At 45.8% G+C, this 23492-nt stretch overlaps 1 protein-coding gene across 3 annotated transcripts; it reads right to left on the bottom strand.

Annotated features, from left to right (window-relative positions):
• Window positions 1-559: 559 nt before the first annotated feature.
• colq (collagen-like tail subunit (single strand of homotrimer) of asymmetric acetylcholinesterase) lies at window positions 560-23007 on the bottom strand. 3 transcript variants are annotated; one of them, XM_042318502.1, is made up of 16 exons: window positions 22736-23007; window positions 20110-20228; window positions 18632-18748; window positions 14997-15041; window positions 14792-14818; window positions 8502-8573; window positions 7948-8010; window positions 7823-7849; window positions 7584-7664; window positions 7240-7320; window positions 5053-5149; window positions 2891-3027; window positions 2635-2754; window positions 2365-2506; window positions 1988-2090; window positions 560-1837 (listed from the first exon to the last, which is right to left on the bottom strand). In XM_042318502.1, the coding sequence occupies exons 1-16, from the start codon at window positions 22830-22832 to the stop codon at window positions 1768-1770; spliced, it is 1398 nt and encodes a 465-aa protein (XP_042174436.1). In that variant the 5' UTR covers window positions 22833-23007; the 3' UTR covers window positions 560-1767. The 3 variants fall into 3 exon arrangements, with proteins under 3 accessions (XP_042174436.1, XP_042174437.1, XP_042174438.1); XM_042318503.1 differs by having other exon boundaries at window positions 2365-2491; XM_042318504.1 differs by lacking the exons at window positions 18632-18748; window positions 20110-20228; window positions 22736-23007 and adding an exon at window positions 17425-17511.
• Between the last annotated feature and the right edge of the window lie 485 nt (window positions 23008-23492).

The raw sequence follows: 23492 nt of genomic DNA, 5'->3' as shown, positions 1-23492 counted from the left end.
AAAGCTAATAGAGCGCACGGGCCTGGCTGTCCAAATGGCACACTATCCCCTATATAGTGCACTACTTTTAACCAGGGCCCATAGGACTCTTGTCACAAGTGGTGCACTACATGGGGAATAGGGTGTCATTTGGGACAACAGCTGTTCAGTTCTACCAGAAGGTGAGGGTTCCCGGTCTATCAGCTTGGCTGCTATTTCCACAGGCAGCCATCTTGGCTTAATGCTACTACTGTACAGTACATAGCTTTACTGTTCTTCTGAAGAGGATCTGACCAAGGCTTAAGATCTGCCTCTTCAGTACAGACTGACCAAGGCTTAAGATCTGCCTCTTCAGTACAGACTGACCAAGGCTTAAGATCTGCCTCTTCAGTACAGACTGACCAAGGCTTAAGATCTGCCTCTACAGTACAGACTGACCAAGGCTTAAGATCTGCCTCTTCAGTACAGACTGACCAAGGCTTAAGATCTGCCTCTTCAGTACAGACTGACCAAGGCTCTAAGATGACCAAGGCTTAAGATCCCTTTCAGTACAGACTGACCAAGGCTTAAGATCTGCCTCTTCAGTACAGACTGACCAAGGCTTAAGATCTGCCTCTTCAGTACAGACTGACCAAGGCTTAAGATCTGCCTCTTCAGTACAGACTGACCAAGGCTTAAGATCTGCCTCTTCAGTACAGACTGACCAAGGCTTAAGATCTGCCTCTTCAGTACAGACTGACCAAGGCTTAAGATCTGCCTCTACAGTACAGACTGACCAAGGCGTAAGATCTGCCTCTTCAGTACAGACTGACCAAGGCTTAAGATCTGCCTCTTCAGTACAGACTGACCAAGGCTTAAGATCTGCCTCTTCAGTACAGACTGACCAAGGCTTAAGATCTGCCTCTTCAGTACAGACTGACCAAGGCTTAAGATCTGCCTCTTCAGTACAGACTGACCAAGGCTTAAGATCTGCCTCTTCAGTACAGACTGACCAAGGCTTCAGTACAGACTGACCAAGGCTCTCAGAATCCTCCTGAATACTGTATCATTATAACATGCCCCTGCTGTCCTGATTAGTACAATTATAACATACAATATACTCCCTACGTACAATTGGAGACGTATACCTACTATATATACACAGTACGAAGCTCATGACAACGATAGTAAGTATTGTGATTGGTTAAATGCCTAGGTAATGACATCTGTGGCCATGGTCTCACAGCAATCTCAGCCTCATGCAAATGCTACAGTACATGATGTCATTGACGTTGCAGTAAAATACACAGCACCCTACTTCTGATTGTTCAGACCTGGTTCTCTTTTCTTTAACAGTGCTACGTCGAGGTAAATATGGCTTCCGGCTCCACCCACAAATCTCTCACTTTCTCAGAGCTTTCCCATTGGATGTCTCTCCCTTCATGGCTGTCTCTCATTTGACCGCCTCTCGTTCAGCGGCTGGTCCTACCAGGTGGGCAGAGCCTCTTCAGTCTTGAGTTGAGTTTTATTTAAGACAAAGTGAAATTGTCCAGTGCGAATGGATGAGGGGGCGTTTTACTGGCCCCGGCTCCCCTCCTCGGGAGCTACATGGCTTCAGCAGCGATACAACAGAGTTAGTGTGTGTAGTTTTAGTTATTTTGTCAGGCTTAGTCCAGTTTGTCAACACTTCCTTTTTGAGTCTCTTGTTTGCAGTGTTGTTGTGGATCTTTTATTTGCATTACCGTCATCCTGTTCAGTACCAAAGCAAACAAGACAAGAAGGATCCCACTGCTGTGTCCAGGTTCCTCCTCATGTGAAATACTTGCAGTTTGTAGAGTCAATGACACAGTACGGAGTGCATCTGAGACGACCATAAGACCTGGGAATCAAGGAGAATTAGAACCCTCTGTCAACTAATCATGACAATGGCAGACAGTTACTGCTTCATAGGGAACACAAAGTTATGAGGTTACGTACAGTAAGATATGGAAAGCAGACAAGAATGGATCAAGCCAGTAAGCCTACTAACCCTGGGAGATATGAGTTGCATGTCTGATAGCCAAAGTCCTTTCCATCACATTCCTCGGCCCCATCGTAGCGATAACCATCTCCACAGTAAGCATGTTTACACTCTGAGGAGGAAGAGATGGAGAGAGAAACAGAGGGGGAGAAAAATAGAGACCCGCGGAGAGAGAAAGACACAGAGAGACAAGGAGAGATCAATAGCCATTCAAACCAGACCGGTGCTTCTGTAGGTCATCAATAGCATTATCATTTAACAAGTTCATTTATCCAAATCAACTTCCCATGCGGTAATCGAACCCACAACCCCAGGCTCCAACAAACAGAACCATCAGCAGAACCAAACCACGAATCTGGTTCATCCACTCTGATAACATGACTTACTGACGCAGCCGTCGGTGACAATCCTATTCCCGTCGTCACATTCCTCCCCATTGGGGATCTGAACGATCCCGTCGCCACAGTAACCCTCCTGTTCCGGAGCGTTCTCCGTAGACTGGAACGGCGTCAGCTGGAAGAAAGAAGTCTTTTACAGAGATTAGAAACTAAAACTAAGAAAATTAAATAAAACTAACTTAAAGATGAACCTTGCCAGGCAATACTGTAAGCACTTAGACATATCCCGTTTAGAAGATAGTGTATCAAGTGAGGTACCTGAATGGGCAGCCATCCGCTGGTGTCTTTGAAGTAAAGCGATCTCTGGTCTTTCCGGAAGGCTAGGGCATTGTCCGTATGAAGACCATCTAGTTCTTCTTGACTGTTTACCACAAATATCTGTACGAGAAACAACAAGATACATTCTGGGTGAGACACAATAAAGACTAATTTGGCCTATTAAGTGCCTTTTGCTGAGGCAAGTTTCTGATTCGCAATAAATGTTGATCATGTGTTACTTGTGTTGCCTGCTCACCGCTGGCACTTTGGCGTAGTCGCTCCTGGAACTATGTTCATCAAACTGTGGACTCTTCACACTAATGGAGTTACAGCTGCAAGGTCCAGGAAGACCTGGTAGCCCCCTCTCACCTTTCGTTCCAACCACGTAGAGTCCTGAACAAGAAATAAACATTTAGATCATATATTATCAATGTAGGCATATGTACAAAAAGTGATGTACACATGAAACCATCTCTATATCACAGAGTACCACATTCAGAGACCGCCATGAGCGAGGTCACAGGGACTATATGTTATAAATACCTCTGCTGAAATGCACTATCCTGGCCCCCTCGTCTATCTATGAAGTTGGTAAAGCAATCAACTTAATTTGCGCAGACACCTGAACAAGACACCGGCTGTCACAGTTTAATTACATGGTGACATAATGTTTGTAAATATGTAAGGAGCTTCTTGGCCCACTATGAATTTGTTTTAAGGACATGATGTCATGGCTTTAGCATCCGTCCCATCCCAGATCCCCCCGCCACCCCCCTCATGGTATCTGTTACACCTCAGGAGGGGGAGAGAGGGGCGGTGATCAGGTTCCTCTGAAGCTAAATAAGCTGCTTCCTTTCGCTGATGCTGCACGGGGGGCTGCCTGCCTGAAGCTTCTCACACCCATCCCTGAAGCTTCTCACACCCATCCCTGAAGCTTCAAGCTTCTCACACCCATCCCTGAAGCTTCTCACACCCATCCCTGAAGCTTCTCAGACCCATACCTGAAGCTTCTCACACCCATCCCTGAAGCTTCTCAGACCCATACCTGAAGCTTCTCACACCCATCCCTGAAGCTTCTCAGACCCATACCTGAAGCTTCTCACACCCATCCCTGAAGCTTCTCACACCCATCCCTGAAGCTTCTCACACCCATCCCTGAAGCTTCTCAGACCCATCCCTGAAGCTTCTCAGACCCATCCCTGAAGCTTCTCAGACCCATCCCTGAAGCTTCTCACACCCATCCCTGAAGCTTCTCACACCCATCCCTGAAGCTTCTCACACCCATCCCTGAAGCTTCTCACACCCATCCCTGAAGCTTCTCACACCCATCCCTGAAGCTTCTCAGACCCATCCTGAAGCCCATACCTGAAGCTTCTCACACCCATCCCTGAAGCTTCTCAGACCCATCCTGAAGCTTCTCACACCCATCCCTGAAGCTTCTCACCCCATCCCTGAAGCTTCTCACACCCATCCCTGAAGCTTCTCACACCCATCCCTGAAGCTTCTCACACCCATCCCTGAAGCTTCTCACACCCATCCCTGAAGCTTCTCAGACCCATCCCTGAAGCTTCTCAGACCCATCCCTGAAGCTTCTCACACCCATCCCTGAAGCTTCTCACACCCATCCCTGAAGCTTCTCACACCCATCCCTGAAGCTTCTCACACCCATCCCTGAAGCTTCTCACACCCATCCCTGAAGCTTCTCAGACCCATCCCTGAAGCTTCTCCCTGAGACCCATCCCTGAAGCTTCTCAGACCCATCCCTGAAGCTTCTCACCCATCCCTTCTCATCCCTGAAGCTTCTCACCCATCCCTGAAGCTTCCCTGAAGCTTCTCAGACCCATCCCTGAAGCTTCTCACACCCATCCCTGAAGCTTCTCAGACCCATCCCTGAAGCTTCTCAGACCCATACCTGAAGCTTCTCAGACCCATCCCTGAAGCTTCTCACACCCATACCTGAAGCTTCTCACACCCATCCCTGAAGCTTCTCACACCCATCCCTGAAGCTTCTCACACCCATCCCTTAAGCTTCTCACACCCATCCCTGAAGCTTCTCACTCCCATCCCTGAAGCTTCTCACACTGACAGGACCTCATATTAAACCTCAAAATGTACTTTCCAGTGAGATTCTCCATTTTGCCTTTCTTTTAATTACAGGACAAGGTTTTAATAATCTAGGTCTGAGAAACTAGCCTTCAGAGTCCAGAAAATGTGCAGAGCCTCCAACAAAGAACATACCAATCACTCTAAATCTGACTCGATGTTCTTCCCTGGAATTCATCCAGGTACACACTCAGCCTGCATATACACAGACTGGCAACAGATTAGCATGTTAGCCCAGCCACACTCCCTAGCCCTACAGCGGTCTCTAAAGAAGCGAAGCTCAGATGGGAGAGCTGATGGAGGTAGAGTCCTTACCTGAGGCTGGGAGACCTGGGGGACCAGGGTGGCCTGGGGACCCCTGAGGACCTGCTGGACCTAGAGGGCCAATAATCCCATTGTCGCCCTTCCCTCCCTGTTTAATCAGACAAGAAAAATACCACATGTAAAAACATCGACAGACAAACATATGGTAAACCTTTATTGGTCAAAACATGTCACCACATCATAGTGATTTGAAGTTACAGTATGTTGCTCAAAGAGGGCAGCAGGTAGCATAGTGGTTAGAGCGTTGGACTAGTAATCGAAAGGTTGCTAGATCAAATCCCGAACTGACAAGGTCAAAATCTGTTGTTCTGCCCCTGAAAATTATTGAAAATAAGAATTTGTTCTTAACTGACTTGCCTAGTTAAATAAAGGTAAAAACTTTTTAAATCACAGCTTCTAACAGCATATGATATAATGTCATTAAGATCCAAGTAAGATCCTAATACAGTATATCTCTCACCTGTTTAGTAATAAGATATATCTCTCACCTGTTTAATAAACAAAACACCTGCTTAATACAGCATCTCACACCTCTTTAATACAGCATCTCTCACCTGTTTAATACAGTATCTATCTCACCTGTTTAATACAGCATCTCTCACCTGTTTAATACAGTATCTATCTCACCTGGTTAATACAGCATCTCTCACCTGTTTAATACAGTATCTATCTCACCTGTTTAATACAGTATCTCTCACCTGTTTAATACAGTATCTATCTCACCTGTTTAATACAGTATCTCACCTGTTTAATACAGCATCTCTCACCTGTTTAATACAGTATCTATCTCACCTCTTTAATACAGCATCTCTCACCTGTTTAATACAGCATCTCTCACACCTCTTTAATACAGCATCTCTCACCTCTTTAATACAGCATCTCTCATACCTCTTTAATACAGCATCTCTCACACCTCTTTAATACAGTATCTCTCACACCTATGCCCTAGCATATTAGCCCAGCCACCTACAGCGGTCTCTAAAAGCCGGCTCAGATGGGAGAGCTGATGGAGGTAGAGTCACCTGAGGCTTTAATACAGTATCTCTCACCTGCTTAATACAGTATCTATCTCACCTGTTTAATACAGTATCTATCTCACCTGTTTAATACAGTATCTATCTCACCTGTTTAATACAGTATCTCTCACCTGTTTAATACAGTATCTCCCACCTGTTTACTAATCAGGTATATATCCCACCTGTTTACTAATAAAGTATATCTCTCACCTGTTTAGTAATAAGATATATCTCTCACCTGTTTAATAATAAAGTATATCTCTCACCTGTTTACAAATAAGATATATCTCTCACCTGTTTACTAATAAGATATATCTCTCACCTGTTTACTAATAAGATATATCTTTCACCTGTTTAATAATAAGATATATCTCTCACCTGTTTAATAATAAGATATATCTCTCACCTGTTTACTAATAAGATATATCTCTCACCTGTTTAATAATAAGATATATCTTTCACCTGTTTACTAATAAGATATATCTCTCACCTGTTTAATAATAAGATATATCTCTCACCTGTTTACTAATAAGATATATCTCTCACCTGTTTAATAATAAGATATATCTCTCACCTGTTTACTAATAAGATATATCTTTCACCTGTTTAATAATAAGATATATCTCTCACCTGTTTAATAATAAGATATATCTCTCACCTGTTTACTAATAAGATATATCTCTCACCTGTTTACTAATAAGATATATCTTTCACCTGTTTAATAATAAGATATATCTCTCACCTGTTTAATAATAAGATATATCTCTCACCTGTTTACTAATAAGATATATCTCTCACCTGTTTACTAATAAGATATATCTCTCACCTGTTTACTAATAAGATATATCTCTCACCTGTTTACTAATAAGATATATCTCTCACCTGTTTACTAATAAGATATATCTCTCACCTGTTTACTAATAAGATATATCTCTCACCTGTTTACTAATAAGATATATCTTTCACCTGTTTAATAATAAGATATATCTCTCACCTGTTTAATAATAAGATATATCTCTCACCTGTTTAATAATAAGATATATCTCTCACCTGTTTAATAATAAGATATATCTCTCACCTGTTTACTAATAAGATATATCTCTCACCTGTTTAGTAATAAAGTATATCTCTCACCTGTTTACTAATAAGATATATCTCTCACCTGTTTGCCCCTCTTCCCTGGTCTGCCCGTCGGTCCTCTATTCCCTGATATTCCAGGTTCTCCCTTTGGACCCATTTCCCCCTGAGGACATAAACCACAGCACTCCATCAACAACAACATATGCCGGTACGTCATATAAATAACTGTGGTCCAGTTTAGAATTGTGTTCTTCAGTTATTATGGAGGGCCAGTTGATTCTGGTTCTATCCTGTTGTTCAATGAACCTCCACTACACGTCACCCTACAATGACCTCCTCCTGCTCCTTCTCCCCTTCCTCCAGCTCCTCCACATCAACCCCAGTAGCTGATAAACATCAGATCATGTTACAAGATGTATGTCTCACTTTCTGTCCAAGCATTCCAGGGAAGCCCATTGTGCCCTTGTCTCCCTTCATCCCTCTCTCACTACGGTCACCACGGGAACCCTGATGAGACAGACAGGAGACAAAACAACTGTAAACAAAACATCCATAAACACACTGAAAACACACACATGATGTTGAACCAACCCAGAACTAAAATATGGTTTGTAATGTAATAGAATAAAAGAAAGCAGTCGAAAACATTTGAAGTAATCACCCACCTTTTCTCCTTTGTATCCAGGTAAACCCTAGGAAGGAAGATCAGAAGTCTGAAGTATAGAAATTATGAATAACATGATGGTTGAAATCAGACAATTTTCTCAGTGAAAGATGAAGGTTCACAGACCTTAGGTCCAAGAGGTCCTCTTGCTCCAGGTATTCCCATCAATCCACCATCTCCCTTCTCCCCCTGCCAGACACGCACACACGCGTGCACACACACACACACACACACGGCTCTGACAACACAGTCTTCATCTACCTTTACAAATAATATCATACAGATGTGGTATCTTAATTTTGATCACTCTGTCGCAGAGAATTTTCCTGCACCATAGGAAATTCAAATGAGCTCATGATTCACATAAATTCACTGAAAACGCACAGTTCTCTTTCCCTTACTAGATCCTACTGCTAATATATAGCCTGCTGTGGCCTATCAAAACTACAGTCCATTCTCATTAGAAAAGATCACGTTAAAAAAATTATCAAATCCTCCTGCTGCAAGATTATTTTACTCCTGCGACGAAACTGGTCAAATTAAGATCTAACACCTGTAGGTACAGGAACACACATACCATCTTATTGCATAATTTGTGTTCTATCATTTTTTTCTTCCATACTATGGTACAGTATAATATCATATTGACATTTGGGCACCATGAAATAGGACTTACTCACCTTGGGCCCATTTGGTCCTGGCCACCCGGCTGGTCCCTGGCGCCCCGGGAGACCTGGAGGCCCCGTCCGACCCTGGTGGGCCACAACATAATTTCTTTAGCACAGGGTTCCCAAATTGTTTTTTTGCGTGGGGGACCCCTTATGTGATAGCAAATTAATCAGGGACCACCTCATAATATCAGAACACAAGTCCTACTTCAGAGTAGACTATAAACAGCATAGAAGCAGTTTTACTATGACTTCAAGTCTTGGGTTCCAGGAAATACATCTTTAAAGGCCCCTTTTAGAGTCACAGAAGAAACGCTCATTACCTGGAATTCTACACATTTTGCCTTTGGGTATAAAGGCTATTTTGCCATTTTAAAGTTAATTTCTTGCAATTCTAGTACCAGTGTTTTTTTAAATTTTAAATGTTTCCTTTATTTAACTAGGCAAGTCAGTTAAGAACAAATTCTTATTTTCAATGACGGCCTAGGAACAGTGGGTTAACTGCCTGTTCAGGGGCAGAATGACAGATTTGTACCTTGTCAGCTCGGGGGTTTGAAATTGCAACCTTCCGGTTACAAGACCAACGCTCTAACCACTAGGCTACCCTGCCGCCCCGTGTAAATTTCGCCAACAACAACTACAGTGGGGTAAAAAAATACTTGACAACTTGTTTTTCCTGACTAAAGCTATGATAATGAGACGCTCTGGAAAAAAACGATAACTGTAACTTCATTTTAGTGACCAGATGTGACCAGATGAGAATTCCACACGAGACTAATGGACATTTCATTTGACATGAAGCTCCTTTTCATCTGTTTTGTCCAATCAGAAGTCAGGATATTTCATGCAACCCTCTCATTGGCAGAGGTGACATCTTTCAGTTGCGCGATCTGATTTAGCTGATCTGTCCGACTCTCCCACAAAGCTCCCAGGTGGTCTCTTCAGTCCATCTTTTGAACTGATGTGAAGCCAAGACACTTCACTTGTAACTAACCTCAATCAGAAACAATGTTTATTCTCTTTCTTACTTTCATGTAGGGAAGTTCTGTTTTGATATCATCAGAAGCTCTATTTTCCCATACAATAATATTTCTGGAATTTCTGGAAAGCTAAAATTCTCCCCTTCAATGAAACAATTGTTATTTACCCCTTCAACAGTCATGATGGGGAGAAAATCAGAGCTGTACATTTTATTTACCTGTAGCCCAGCCTTTATGGTTAATTATGGCTGGCTTTGGTTACAATCTGCCACAATATCAATGTGGCTAAATTATACCAGGGACAGTAGGCCTAGTGGGACAAGGCCACCTGAATGTAATCTACACCTCCATTAGGTTGATATACACTGAGTGTACCAAACATTAAGAACACCTTCCTAATATTGAGTTGCATCCCTCTTTTGCCCTCAGAACAGTCTCAATTTGTTGGGGCATGGAGTCTACAAGGTGTCCAAAGCGTTCCACAGGGATGCTGGCCCATGTTGACTCCAATGCTTCCCACAGTTGTGTCAAGTTGGCTGGATGTCCTCTGCGTGGTGGACCATTCTTGATACACACAGGAAACTGTTGAGAGTGAAAAACCCAGCAGCATTGCAGTTCTTGACACAAACCGGTGCGCCTGGCTCCTACTACCATACCCCATTTAAATCTTTTGTCTTGCCCATTGACCCTCTGAATGGCAACACATATACAATCCATGTCCCAATTGTCTCAAGGCTTAAAAACACTCCTTTAACCTGTTTCCTCCCCTTCATCTACACTGACTGAAGTGGATTTAACAAATGACATCAATAAGGGATCATAGCGTTCACCTGGATTCACCTGGTCAGTCTACGTTATGGAAATAACTCTCTTCAAACAATAGCATGGTATTATTTCACTGTAATAGCTACTGGAAATTGGACAGTGCAGTTACATCAACAAGAATTTAAGCTTTCTGCCAATATCAGAAAAGTCTATGTCCGGTGAAATGTTCTTGTTACTTACAACCTCATGCTAATCGCATTAGCCTACGTTAGCTCAACCTTCCGGAGGGGGACTCACCAATCCTGTAGAGGTTATGGAAAGAGCATAATGTTTTTCCGTAACGTTTTGTCCACTCAGTGTAAATTGTAATTATGTTGTTTGAGTGTCATTTCTATATAGCCGACACTTTCTCATTCTGAACTTCTGACAAGAGTGGTATGGATGTGGCTTCGTGAAAATGACCACATGAGCAGCTGCCTCTCACCGATTTGACAGCTCTAACAGAGTTACACCTCTGACACCGCCAAAACATCAGCTATGCGGGTGTCGGATATCGCCTGTTAACGCTTAATCTGATTAAATCTAGGTCTAAGACTAAAACAGGCGACCAAATTAGTTCTACCCATTTTGCCATGGACAGAGAGAAAATGTTGCCGTTTTAGGCATAAATTACAGTGCCATTATGTTCAAAACAACATTTTGGGGAATACAAATAGAATTTAGCTAAAGAAATGTATAATTGATGGAGAACTGTGGATATCTATATACCGATGATCCTCCCAGTCCCAGGCTGTGCATCTAAGGTTTAACAGAAATGGTGGTTGAATAATACATTGCATTGTATTGCACCCTCTAGTCTAAACACTTTTCACAGATCCCTTCTGCAAAATGTGTTTCATCGGTTGTTGCTAGCAATATTCATAAAAAATCTGCTCTTATTATTGTAAAAAAAAATAAGAGTCATGCCGCAGACCCCCTGCAGTACCTCCACTTTGGAAATGCCTGATTTAGCAGACTTTGTACAGTTATCACACAGTAATGGTTGGAGCAGACTTTTTACAGTTATCACACAGTAATGGTTGGAGCAGACTTTTTACAGTTATCACACAGTAATGGTTGGAGCAGACTTTTTACAGTTATCACACAGTAATGGTTGGAGCAGACTTTTTACAGTTATCACACAGTAATGGTTGGACCAGACTTTTTACAGTTATCACACAGTAATGGTTGGAGCAGACTTTTTACAGTTATCACACAGTAATGGTTGGAGCAGACTTTTTACAGTTATCGCACAGTAATGGTTGGAGCAGACTTTGTACAGTTATCACACAATAATGGTTGGAGCAGACTTTTTACAGTTACAGTGCCTTGCGAAAGTATTCAGCCCCCTTGAACTTTGCGACCTTTTGCCACATTTCAGGCTTCAAACATAAATATATAAAACTGTATGTTTTTGTGAAGAATCAACAACAAGTGGGACACAATCATGAAGTGGAACGACATTTATTGGATATTTCAAACTTTTTTAACAAATCAAAAACTGAAAAATTGGGCATGCAAAATTATTCAGCCCCTTTACTTTCAGTGCAGCAAACTCTCTCCAGAAGTTCAGTGAGGATCTCTGAATGATCCAATGTTGACCTAAATGATAAATACAATCCACCTGTGTGTAATCAAGTCTCCGTATAAATGCACCTGCACTGTGATATTCTCAGAGGTCCGTTAAAAGCGCAGAGAGCATCATGAAGAACAAGGAACACACCAGGCAGGTCCGAGATACTGTTGTGAAGAAGTTTAAAGCCGGATTTGGATACAAAAAGATTTCCCAAGCTTTAAACATCCCAAGGAGCACTGTGCAAGCGATAATATTGACATGGAAGGAGTATCAGACCACTGCAAATCTACCAAGATCTGGCCGTCCCTCTAAACTTTCAGCTCATACAAGGAGAAGACTGATCAGAGATGCAGCCAAGAGGCCCATGATCACTCTGGATGAACTGCAGAGATCTACAGCTGAGGTGGGAGACTCTGTCCATAGGACAACAATCAGTCGTATATTGCACAAATCTGGCCTTTATGGAAGAGTGGCAAGAAGAAAGCCATTTCTTAAAGATATCCATAAAAAGTGTTGTTTAAAGTTTGCCACAAGCCACCTGGGAGACACACCAAACATGTGGAAGAAGGTGCTCTGGTCAGATGAAACCAAAATTGAACTTTTTGGCAACAATGCAAAACGTTATGTTTGGCGTAAAAGCAACACAGCTCATCACCCTGAACACACCATCCCCACTGTCAAACATGGTGGTAGCAGCATCATGGTTTGGGCCTGATTTTCTTCAGCAGGGACAGGGAAGATGGTTAAAATTGATGGGAAGATGGATGGAGCCAAATACAGGACCATTCTGGAAGAAAACCTGATGGAGTCTGCAAAAGATCTGAGACTGGGACGGAGATTTGTCTTCCAACAAGACAATGATCCAAAACATAAAGCAAAATCTACAATGGAATGGTTCAAAAATAAACATATCCAGGTGTTGGTTGGAGCAGACATTTTACAGTTATCCCTCAGTAATGGTTGGAGCAGACATTTTACAGTTATCCCTCAGTAATGGTTGGAGCAGACTTTTTACAGTTATCACACAGTAATGGTTGGAGCAGACTTTGTGGAATGGTATCAAATACATCAAACACATGGTTTCCATGCTTTCCATGTGTTTGATGCCATTCCATTTGTGGCGTTCCGGACGTTATTATGAGCCGTCCTCCCCTCAGCAGCCTCCTGTGTACGGTACATATGGTATGTGTGGGAATAGCTGAGCCATATCAGAACTGTTAGAACACTACTTTAACCAGACCAGAAGTTCTGAACTGACTAGAAAACACAGGGCATGAAGACTGCCATATACAAACAAATTACCAGCTGACCTAGCATCATTTAAATAAATAAAATCATTATTGAATGAATCAGCAGCTATCCATGTAAGCTGTGTAGTGTACAGTATAATATTTACATGTGTAATATCATAGAAGTAGCATATAGCAGGAGTTACAAACATGATTGTTCTGAATAGTTACAGAGAATTCCATAAGCCGGTCGGGATGTTGACATGACAACCTGTGTTCTGTTTTTACCCTGGTCTGCCATGTGGAGAGAGAGAAGGACTTTAACAAGGTCTGTCACTCTGTCCGCTTTAATTAAATGATAGGCCGTATATATAGAACAGGACGGCCCTCTGCTTGTGGGAAATAAAATGATTTATGGTCTGGCTCGAGCACTAAGCTAAATTGCACTGCAATGCTGCTGCTGTACACAGCCAGCCCTGCAGCTCAGACAGAGCAGGGCAGTGACTGAGGACACGTTCCAAATGGCACCCTATTCTCTATATAGCGCACTACTTTTGACCATGGGTCCTGGTCAAAAGTAGTGAACTATAAAGGGAATAGGGTGCCATTTGGGACGCATAGTGAAGCTCTCCCAACGGAACTGTTTTATTACATAACTGCAGCCACCAATTGATTAAGACCACACTTCTCTTCTGACAGGTCTCACTCCTCCCCTGTCCCTCCGACAATCATCTATTTTCTATGCTATACATCTCTATGTGAAGGTGCTGTAATGCTGCACCCTCCTGAACAGGGCCCAGTGAAGCTGGATAGGTTTCAGGAGCTAACAGGGTGACCATAAGTTCCCCATCTGTTAGAGGAGACATGGGACGGGGTGGGAGGTTCATCCACTCTCCTCTACAACTCAGCAGAATGATTCTATGCATCTTCTATCTCAGCGGCTCTCTCTGTGTCCTAGCTGTTCTGGCATCGTGTACAGGTTGTGCTGCTTGTCTTGCTCTCTCTGTGTCCTAGCTGTCCTGGCATCGTGTCAAGGTTGTGCTGCTTGTCTTGCTCTCTGTGTCCTAGCTGTCCTGGCATTGTATCAAGGTTGTGATGCTTGTCTTTCTCTCTCTGTGTCCTAGCTGTCCTGGCATCGTGTCAAGGTTGTGCTGCTTGTCTTGCTCTGTCTGTGTCCTAGCTGTTCTGGCATCGTGTACAGGTTGTGCTGCTTGTCTTTCTCTCTCTGTGTCCTAGCTGTCCTGGCATCGTGTCAAGGTTGTGCTGCTTGTCTTTCTCTCTCTGTGTCCTAGGTGTCCTGGCATCGTGTCAAGGTTGTGCTGCTTGTCTTTCTCTCTCTGTGTCCTAGCTGTTCTGGCATCGTGTACAGGTTGTGCTGCTTGTCTTTCTCTCTCTGTGTCCTAGCTGTCCTGGCATCGTGTCAAGGTTGTGCTGCTTGTCTTGCTCTCTCTGTGTCCTAGCTGTCCTGGCATCGTGTCAAGGTTGTGCTGCTTGTCTTTCTCTCTCTGTGTCCTAGCTGTCCTGGCATCGTGTACAGGTTGTGCTGCTTGTCTTTCTCTGAATGTCATAATGCTCATAACCAGGCAGCGGGCGGACAGGCGGGCGGCGGGGACGTGAGTTACAGCCCACCAGACAGACTGAGGAGGGACTGGATCTTATTTTTCAGCAAATCCACTTAGCAGAGCTAATAGAATGATCAATGGGTGCTCTCACCTTTTGTCCAGGTCGTCCCAGTTCTCCCTGGCAACAAGATCGTTGGATGGAGGTGGAGAGAGAGAGCGAAGAAGAGAGACAAAGAGACAGAGAGAGATATAACTGCTGATATTTTATACAAGGCCTTTCCGCTTCGTATAATGGTAGTTTTCAATCATTCACTAAACATCTCATGTAAAAACCACTGTTTATAAATGACACTTACCTTTTCACCTTTTGGTCCCGTCAGACCTGGTAGCCCAGCTGGACCCTGTAGAAGGTCAACAATAATCAGATATCTAACCAATCAGAACATGGGCTTTTTCTGTCTTTATGCCATCAACTGATTATTTACAATCCCAGTAATATTCTAAATATTATTTCCCTTCACAATGTCATTTTAATGAGTAGGTACAGGATCCATACGGACACCAAATGTGTTTGTTGTTAGCTTCCTTAGCAGTCAGCTAACTCCAGTGCCATACTGTATACTATATTATCTTCTGCATTACAACACCACAACCACCCACCCTCCACACAGCAACACCACCACCCACCCTCCACACAGCAACACCACCACCCACCCTCCACACAGCAACACCACCACCCACCTTCCACACAGCAACACCACCACCCACCCTCCACACAGTAATACCACCACCACCCACCCTCCACACAGTAATACCACCACCACCCACCCTCCACACAGCACACCACCACCACCACCCTCCACACAGTAATACCACCACCACCACCCACCCTCCACACAGTAATACCACCTCCACACAGTAATACCACCACCCACCCTCCACACAGCCACACCACCACCCACCCTCCACACAGCCACACCACCACCCACCCAAACTGTACACAACAACACCACCACCCACCCTCCACACAGCAACACCACCACCACCCACCCAAACTCCACACAACAACACCACCACCACCCACCCAAACTCCACACAGCAACACCCCCACCACCCACCCTCCACACAGCAACACCCACCACCACCCACCCTCCACACAGCAACAACACCACCACCCACCCTCCACACAGCAACAACACCACCACCCACCCTCCACACAGCAACACCACCACCACCCACCCTCCACCCTCCACACAGCAACACCACCACCCCCACCCTCCACACAGCAACACCACCACCACCCACCCACCAGCAACAACCACCCTCCACAGCAACAACACCACCACCCACCCTCCACCACCCACCCACCTCCACACAGCAACAACACCACCACCCACCCTCCACACAGCAACAACACAGCAACACCACACCCACCACCACACAGCAACAACACCACCACCCACCCTCCACACAGCAACACCACCCCCACACCCTCCACACCCCCACCCTCCACAACAACACCACCCCCCCACCCTCCACACAGCAACAACACCACCCCCACCCTCCACACAGCAACAACACCACCCCCACCCTCCACACAGCAACAACACCACCCCCACCCACCCTCCACACAGCAACAACACCACCCACCCTCCACACAGCAACACCACCCACCCTCCACACAGCAACACCCACCCTCCACACCACCACCCCACCCCACACAGCAACAACACCACCCACCACCAACACCCCCACACAGCAACAACACCACCACCCACCCTCCACACAGCAACAACACCACCACCCACCCTCCACACAGCAACAACACCACCCCCCACCCTCCACACAGCAACACCACCACTCACTCTCCACACAGTAACAACACCACCACCCACCCTCCACACAGCAACAACACCACCACCCACCCTCCACACAGCAACAACAACACCACCCCCTCCACACAGCACAGCAACAACAACACCACCACCCACCCTCCACACAGCAACAACACCACCCCCCACCCTCCACACAGCAACAACACCACCCCCCACCCTCCACACAGTAACACCACCACCCACCCTCCACACAGCAACAACACCACCCAACACACCCCCTCCACACAGCAACAACACCACCCACCCTCCACACAGTAACAACACCACCCACCCTCCACACAGTAACAACACCACCCACCCTCCACACAGCAACAACACCCCCCACCCTCCACACAGCAACAACACCACCCACCCTCCACACAGCAACAACACCACCAGCCACCCTCCACACAGCAACAACACCACCAGCCACCCTCCACACAGCAACAACACCACCAGCCACCCTCCACACAGCAACAACACCACCAGCCACCCTCCACACAGCAACAACACCACCCACCCTCCACACAGCAACAACACCACCCCACCCTCCACACAGCAACAACACCCTCCACCCTCCACACACACAACAACAACCACCCTCCACACAACACAACAACACCACCACCCACCCTCCACACAGCAACACCACCCACCCTCCACACAGCAACAATACCACCACCCACCCTCCACACAGCAACAACACCACCAGCCACCCTCCACACAGCAACAACGCCACCCTCCACACAGCAACACCACCACTCACCCTCCACACAGCAACAACACCACCACCCACCCTCCACACAGCAACAACACCACCAGCCACCCTCCACACAGCAACAACACCACCAGCCACCCTCCACACAGCAACAACACCACCAGCCACCCTCCACACAGCAACACCACCCACCCTGGTGGGCGATACAGGAATTGACTCCCTCCACTCAATATGTCTTTCCATACAGACTGTTTGGGTTGTTTCTAAGAATGGTGTGTGGAGGGACGGAGAGTGGTGGCAGTCAGTGGAAAAAGTCTATTTGCGTCGTGTCTAAATGTGGAGCATTAATGTGTTGCAGAGCTCCATGTAATCCCCGTTCCTGTCTCCGTCCCTGTCCCTGTCTCCGTCCCTGTCCCTGTCTCCGTCCCTGTCTCCGTCCCTGTCTCCGTCCCTGTCTCCGTCCCTGTCCCTGTCCCTGTCCCTGTCTCTCCGTCCCTGTCTCCGTCCCTGTCTCCGTCCCTGTCTCCGTCCCTGTCTGTCCCTCCCTGTCCCTGTCTCCGTCCCTGTCCCTGTCTCCGTCCCTGTCTCCGTCCCTGTCTCTGTCCCTGTCTCCGTCCCTGTCTCCGTCCCTGTCCCCCTGTCCCTCCCTGTCCCTGTCTCCGTCCCTGTCCTGTCTCCCCTGTCCCTGTCTCCGTCCCTGTCCCTGTCTCCGTCCCTGTCTCCGTGTCCCTGTCTCCGTCCCCCTGTCTCCCCCCTGTCCCTGTCTCCGTCCTGTCTGTCCCATGTCTCCGTCCCCCTGTCTCCGTCCCTGTCCCTGTCTCCGTCCCTGTCTCCGTCCCTGTCTCCGTCCCTGTCTCCGTCCCTGTCCCTGTCTCAGTCCCTGTCCCTGTCCCTGTCCCGTCCCTGTCTCCGTCCCTGTCCCTGTCTCCGTCCCTGTCTCCTCCCTGTCTCCTGGTCCCTGTCTCCGTCCCTGTCCCTGTCTCCGTCCCTGTCTCTCTGTCTCCTGTCTCCGTCCCTGTCTCCGTCCCTGTCCCTGTCTCCGTCCCTGTCCCTGTCTCCGTCCCTGTCCCTGTCTCTGTCCCTGTCCCCAGCTCTAGAGGAACAAGAGGAAGGAAGGAGAAGGATCTCACATGGGTCTCAGATGGTAAAGAGCTGATAGAGGTCTATAGAGGACTTAGCCAACCCCCCAACACCTGTCTACCACCATTACTGACAAGTAAGGAAGCTCAGGCAACTAACCATTGTCTCCACCTGATAAACCCTGATTAAATACTCTTCCAAATATCTGCATTATAACTGTATGGGCCATTATCGGGCTTAAAAAATATATATTGAATTGATGAAGCCAGTGGGATGACAACATTAACAGAGACATTTGGGGGTGGATAGGTTTACCTACCTGAGGACCGGGGGGTCCGTTGGGGCCAGGGGGGCCTGGGACACAGCTGGGCCCTTTCAGCTCCGTCCCTGTATCTGGATCTGGTCTGTGATTACCTCCCGTACTGGTCTCCTCATTCTAAACCAATCAAACAGAAACACTCTTCCATTCAATCATTGCTTTATTTTATAATAAAATGATCAGTAGCTGTTTGTGGTACTGAAGTACAATTACTTCTGCTCTCTACCTGCCAATCAAAATGACAGCTGTGTGTCATGTCATCTGTCAATTACAATTACTTATGCTCTCTACCTGCCAATCAAAATGACAGCTGTGTGTCATGTCATCTGTCAATTACAATTACTTCTGCTCACTACCTGCCAATCAAAATGACAGCTGTGTGTCATGTCATCTGTCAATTACAATTACTTATGCTCTCTACCTGCCAATCAAAATGACAGCTGTGTGTCATGTCATCTGTCAATTTCAATTTGAGATTCTACACAATTATTCAGTGTCAACTTCTGCTCATCACCCCTCTTGAGTTTACAGTCCAGGCTCGAGACTGAGGGTTGTATCTCTGGGAAAGGGAAGGGGGACACCTAGTCAGTTGTACAACTGAATGCATTCAACTGAAATGTGTCTTCTGCATTTAGTCCAACCCCTCTGAATTAGAGAATTAGAGAGGTGTGGGGGGCTGCCTTAATCAACATCCACGTCATCGGCGCCCGGGGAACAGTAGCTGCCTTGCTCAGGGGCAGAACGACAGAGGACCCTCTAACAGGATAGACAGAGTTGTATCTCTGAGAGGACCCTCTAACAGACAGAGTTGTATCTCTGAGAGGACCCTCTAACAGACAGAGTTGTATCTCTGAGAGGACCCTCTAACAGACAGAGTTGTATCTCTGAGAGGACCCTCTAACAGACAGAGTTGTATCTCTGAGAGGATCCTCTAACAGACAGAGTTGTATCTCTGAGAGGACCCTCCAACAGACAGAGTTGTATCTCTGAGAGGACCCTCTAACAGACAGAGTTGTATCTCTGAGAGGACCCTCTAACAGACAGAGTTGTATCTCTGAGAGGACCCTCCAACAGACAGAGTTGTATCTCTGAGAGGACCCTCCAACAGACAGAGTTGTATCTCTGAGAGGACCCTCTATGGTCGTATCACCTCATCAACCCTGATCTGCAGTCAGCACTGTTGGGAGACCAGTTAATCCATTGCTTCCTGCACACACCTACTCTATCATCAGAAATCCCTACTGCTCTTAGTCAGTGGCGGAGGAGGGCAAGAGTGAGGCTAAGTCACAAATGACACACTGTTCCCTACACATTATAGTCCACTACTTTTGACCACAGCCCTATCAAATGTAGTACGCTAAATAGGGAATAGGGTGCCATTTGGAATGTAGCCAGGGAGTGAGGTTTGGACAGCACCCAAGGACAAATCAACAATCATACACTTGTCAAACGGGCAAGTCACATGACTTTGGACTCACATGACCACCGGGGTGCCACAGTGAGGGAGGAGGAGGGAATAGGGGGGGCGGGGGTGGACTCAGTAAACAGCAGGGGTTGAATTTCCTCTGCTGGTCCACGGCAGGTTGTTGTTGGAGAGCTGAGGAAAGTAGTGGACAGTATGGTAAGTCAGTCACAAGGGAAATAAATACACACCGACCCTGCAGAGGATGCCCTTGTAATAGACATATTTCATTTGTTTGTCATGTTGACATCAGTGGGAAATTAAATTAATAGAGTCCGTGTCAAAACTAGTTGAAGGGGCTTAAAGTTGGCTTATTTCTAACAGCATCAGAGTGGATGGTAAGGTGTGTAATAGAATGTGTATGTTACTGCATCCTGCAGAGGCAGAGAACAAACACCTCACTAACAAGCCATGAAGAGAAAGCTCCTGCATAGGGGCATTGGCAAACAAGTGGTGTTGCAGCTGCCAAGTTCAAATCCACTCAATCAGCAGATCCTCCCCTTCACAAAAAACATCAGCTGAACTGAAAGTAATCTGTAAATGTATCCAAATGTACAGTTGTGGCCAAAAGTTTTGAGAATGACACAAATATTAATTTTCAAAGGCTGCTGCCTCAGTTTGAATGATGGCAATTTGCATATACTCCAGAATGTTATGAAGAGTGATCAGATGAATTGCAATTCATTGCAAAGTGCCATGCAAATGAACTGAATCCCCTAAAAACATTTCCACTGCATTTCAGCCCTGCCACAAAAGGATCAGCTGACATCATGTCAGCGATTCTCTCGTTAACGCAGGTGTGAGTGTTGACGAGGACAAGGCTGGAGATCACTCTGTCATACTGATTGAGTTCGAATAACAGACTGGAAGCTTCAAAAGGAGGGTGGTGCTTAGAATCATTGCTCTTCCTCTGTCAATCATGGTTACCTGCAAGGAAACATGTGCCGTCATCATTGCTTTGCACAAAAAGGGCTTCACAGGCAAGGTTATGGTTGCCAGTAAGATTGCACCTAAATCAACCATTTATCGGATCATCAAGAACTTCAAGGAGAGCGGTTCAATTGTTGTGAAGAAGGCTTCAGGGCGTCCAAGAAAGTCCAGCAAGCGCCAGGACCATCTCCTAAAGTTGATTCAGCTATGGGATCGGGGCACCACCACTACAGAGCTTGCTCAGGAATGGCAGCAGGCAGGTGTGAGTGCATCTGCATGCACAGTGAGGCGTAGACTTTTGGGGGATGGCCTGGTGTCAAGAAGGGCAGCAAAGAAGCCACTTCTCTCCAGGAAAAACATAAGGGACAGACTGATATTCTGCAAAAGGTACAGGGATTGGACTGCTGGGGACTGGGGTAAAGTCATTTTCTCTGATGAATCCCCTTTCCGATTGTTTGGGGCATCCGGAAATAAGCTTGTCCAGAGAAGACAAGGTGAGCGCTACCATCAGTCCTGTGTCATGCCAACAGTAAAGCATCCTGAGACCATTCATGTGTGGGGTTGCCTCTCAGCCAAGGGACTGGGCTCACTCACAATTTTGCCTAAGAACACAGCCATGAATAGAGTGGTACCAACACATCCTCCGAGAGCAACTTCTCCCAACCATCCAGGAACAGTTTGGTGACGAACAATGCCTTTTCCAGCATGATGGAGCACCTTGCCATAAGGCAAAAGTGATAACTAAGTGGATTGGGGAACAAAACATCGATATTTTGGGTCCATGGCCAGGAAACTCCCCAGACCTTAATCCCATTGAGAACTTGTGGTCAAATCCTCAAGAGGCGGGTGGACAAACAAAAACCCACAAATTCTGACAAACTCCAAGCATTGATTATGCAAGAATGGTCTGCCATCAGTCAGGATGTGGATCAGAAGTTAATTGACAGCATGCCAGGGCGGATTGCAGAGGTCTTGAAAAAGAAGGGTCAACACTGCAAATATTGACTCTTTGCATCAACTTCATGTAATTGTCAATAGAAGCCATTGACACTTATGAAATGCTTGTAATTATACTTCAGTATTCCATAGTAATATCTGACAAAAATATCTAAAGACACTGAAGCAGCAAACTTTGTGGAAATTAATATTTGTGTCATTCTCAAAACTTTTGGCCAAGACTGTACAGTCTGGTAGGTTGTTGACAACGCTAGACGCTAGAACTGGTATCTACATAGATATACAACAACAAGTAAAATAGCTCTACAAATCTAACACGTAATAACTAGAATCCAATAAGAACAGCAGAAAATTCCGACTGGGAGCTGTAACATGATACGTGGAGTCATCCACACCGGAGAGAGCTGCTCCTGGCTCTGACTGAACACACATATGAAGCACCATGCGCCTCCCTGTCAGGAACTGTCCACAGACGCTATTTATAGAGACATTTCCATTCTGACAGCATTTCATATCCCATAAATGAAGGGAAAATACACAGGAACACACACTTCTTCAAAGTGCAAAGACAATCAGGATAAGACACGACATGGGGTTTACCCAGGGTCGGACTGCAGCTTGTCAAAACCGTGCATGACATATTCCTGCACGCATACACACACATATAAACACACACACACAGACACATATAAACACACACACATGCATGAGTATGCGCATGTACACACACACACACACACGGCTGGCTCTCTTACCTGCTGGGAATGAGAGAATATTGTCCAGGAAAGAGGACTGAGACAAGACATAACAAAACAATAGTGGAAGATAGAGTCCAAATGTGATAAGGATCATGCTGCTGTCAATACAATGCCCTCTGTCTCCAACTTGGGTTTACTGAGGAGCCACAGCAAAACGACTCCACTCTCACTCTCTGACTCTCTCTTGCCTACTGCCCTCAACAGCCCGCTCTCTCCTCTCTCAGTTTCCCTGTGTCTTTAGGAGGGGGGTGCCTGCCAACCATTGCCCATTAAATCTCCTGCATCAGTGAGCGCTAAATTTACAGGAGGCATCGTGTCAGCTGCCCTTCGTGACAATATTACAATCTTACTACTGCAAGGGATGCCTTTCTGAATCCTTTCCCCTCTCCTCTCATAGGGAAACAAGATGACACAACATACTACATGGCTGGAATGTTATTGGAAAGACAAAGACCATACATACTATGTGGTCACTTCACAACTGGAGACAAATAAACAGAACACAATTTCACAAGGTATCTGATCTTGTACATGTTGCACAAGACAAGGAAAGATGAACACGGTTGTCATGAATGCATGCAAATCGCAATGCACCTGTGGCGGGTTGTCACCGTAAAAAATATATAAAACATTTGTTAGATTATACGATTATTATCAGAAAAATAAGGTTTAGGTATTAAAAGCGCACCACATGGTTACGCAATGAATAGGACTCCACTTGTGTCACACAGCATTCACCACAACATCTGTCTCT

Source organism: Oncorhynchus tshawytscha, unplaced genomic scaffold (genome assembly GCF_018296145.1).
Source record: "Oncorhynchus tshawytscha isolate Ot180627B unplaced genomic scaffold, Otsh_v2.0 Un_contig_4572_pilon_pilon, whole genome shotgun sequence".
In the NCBI taxonomy this organism is placed as follows: Eukaryota; Metazoa; Chordata; class Actinopteri; order Salmoniformes; family Salmonidae; genus Oncorhynchus; species Oncorhynchus tshawytscha.
Note: the sequence above shows the minus strand (reverse complement) of the source record. Positions and strands in the feature narration are given on the sequence as shown.

Excerpts from the sequence above, each read along its gene's own strand:
- colq (XM_042318502.1), bottom strand. The coding sequence starts at position 22,832 with ATGATCCTTATCACATTTGGACTCTATCTTCCACTATTGTTTTGTTAT. Across the intron at positions 15,042-18,631 it reads ACGGACCCCCCGGTCCTCAG|GGTCCAGCTGGGCTACCAGG; the intron begins GTAGGTAAACCT and ends GACCTTCTACAG. Across the intron at positions 7,321-7,583 it reads CTGGAATGCTTGGACAGAAA|GGGGAAATGGGTCCAAAGGG; the intron begins GTGAGACATACA and ends TTATGTCCTCAG.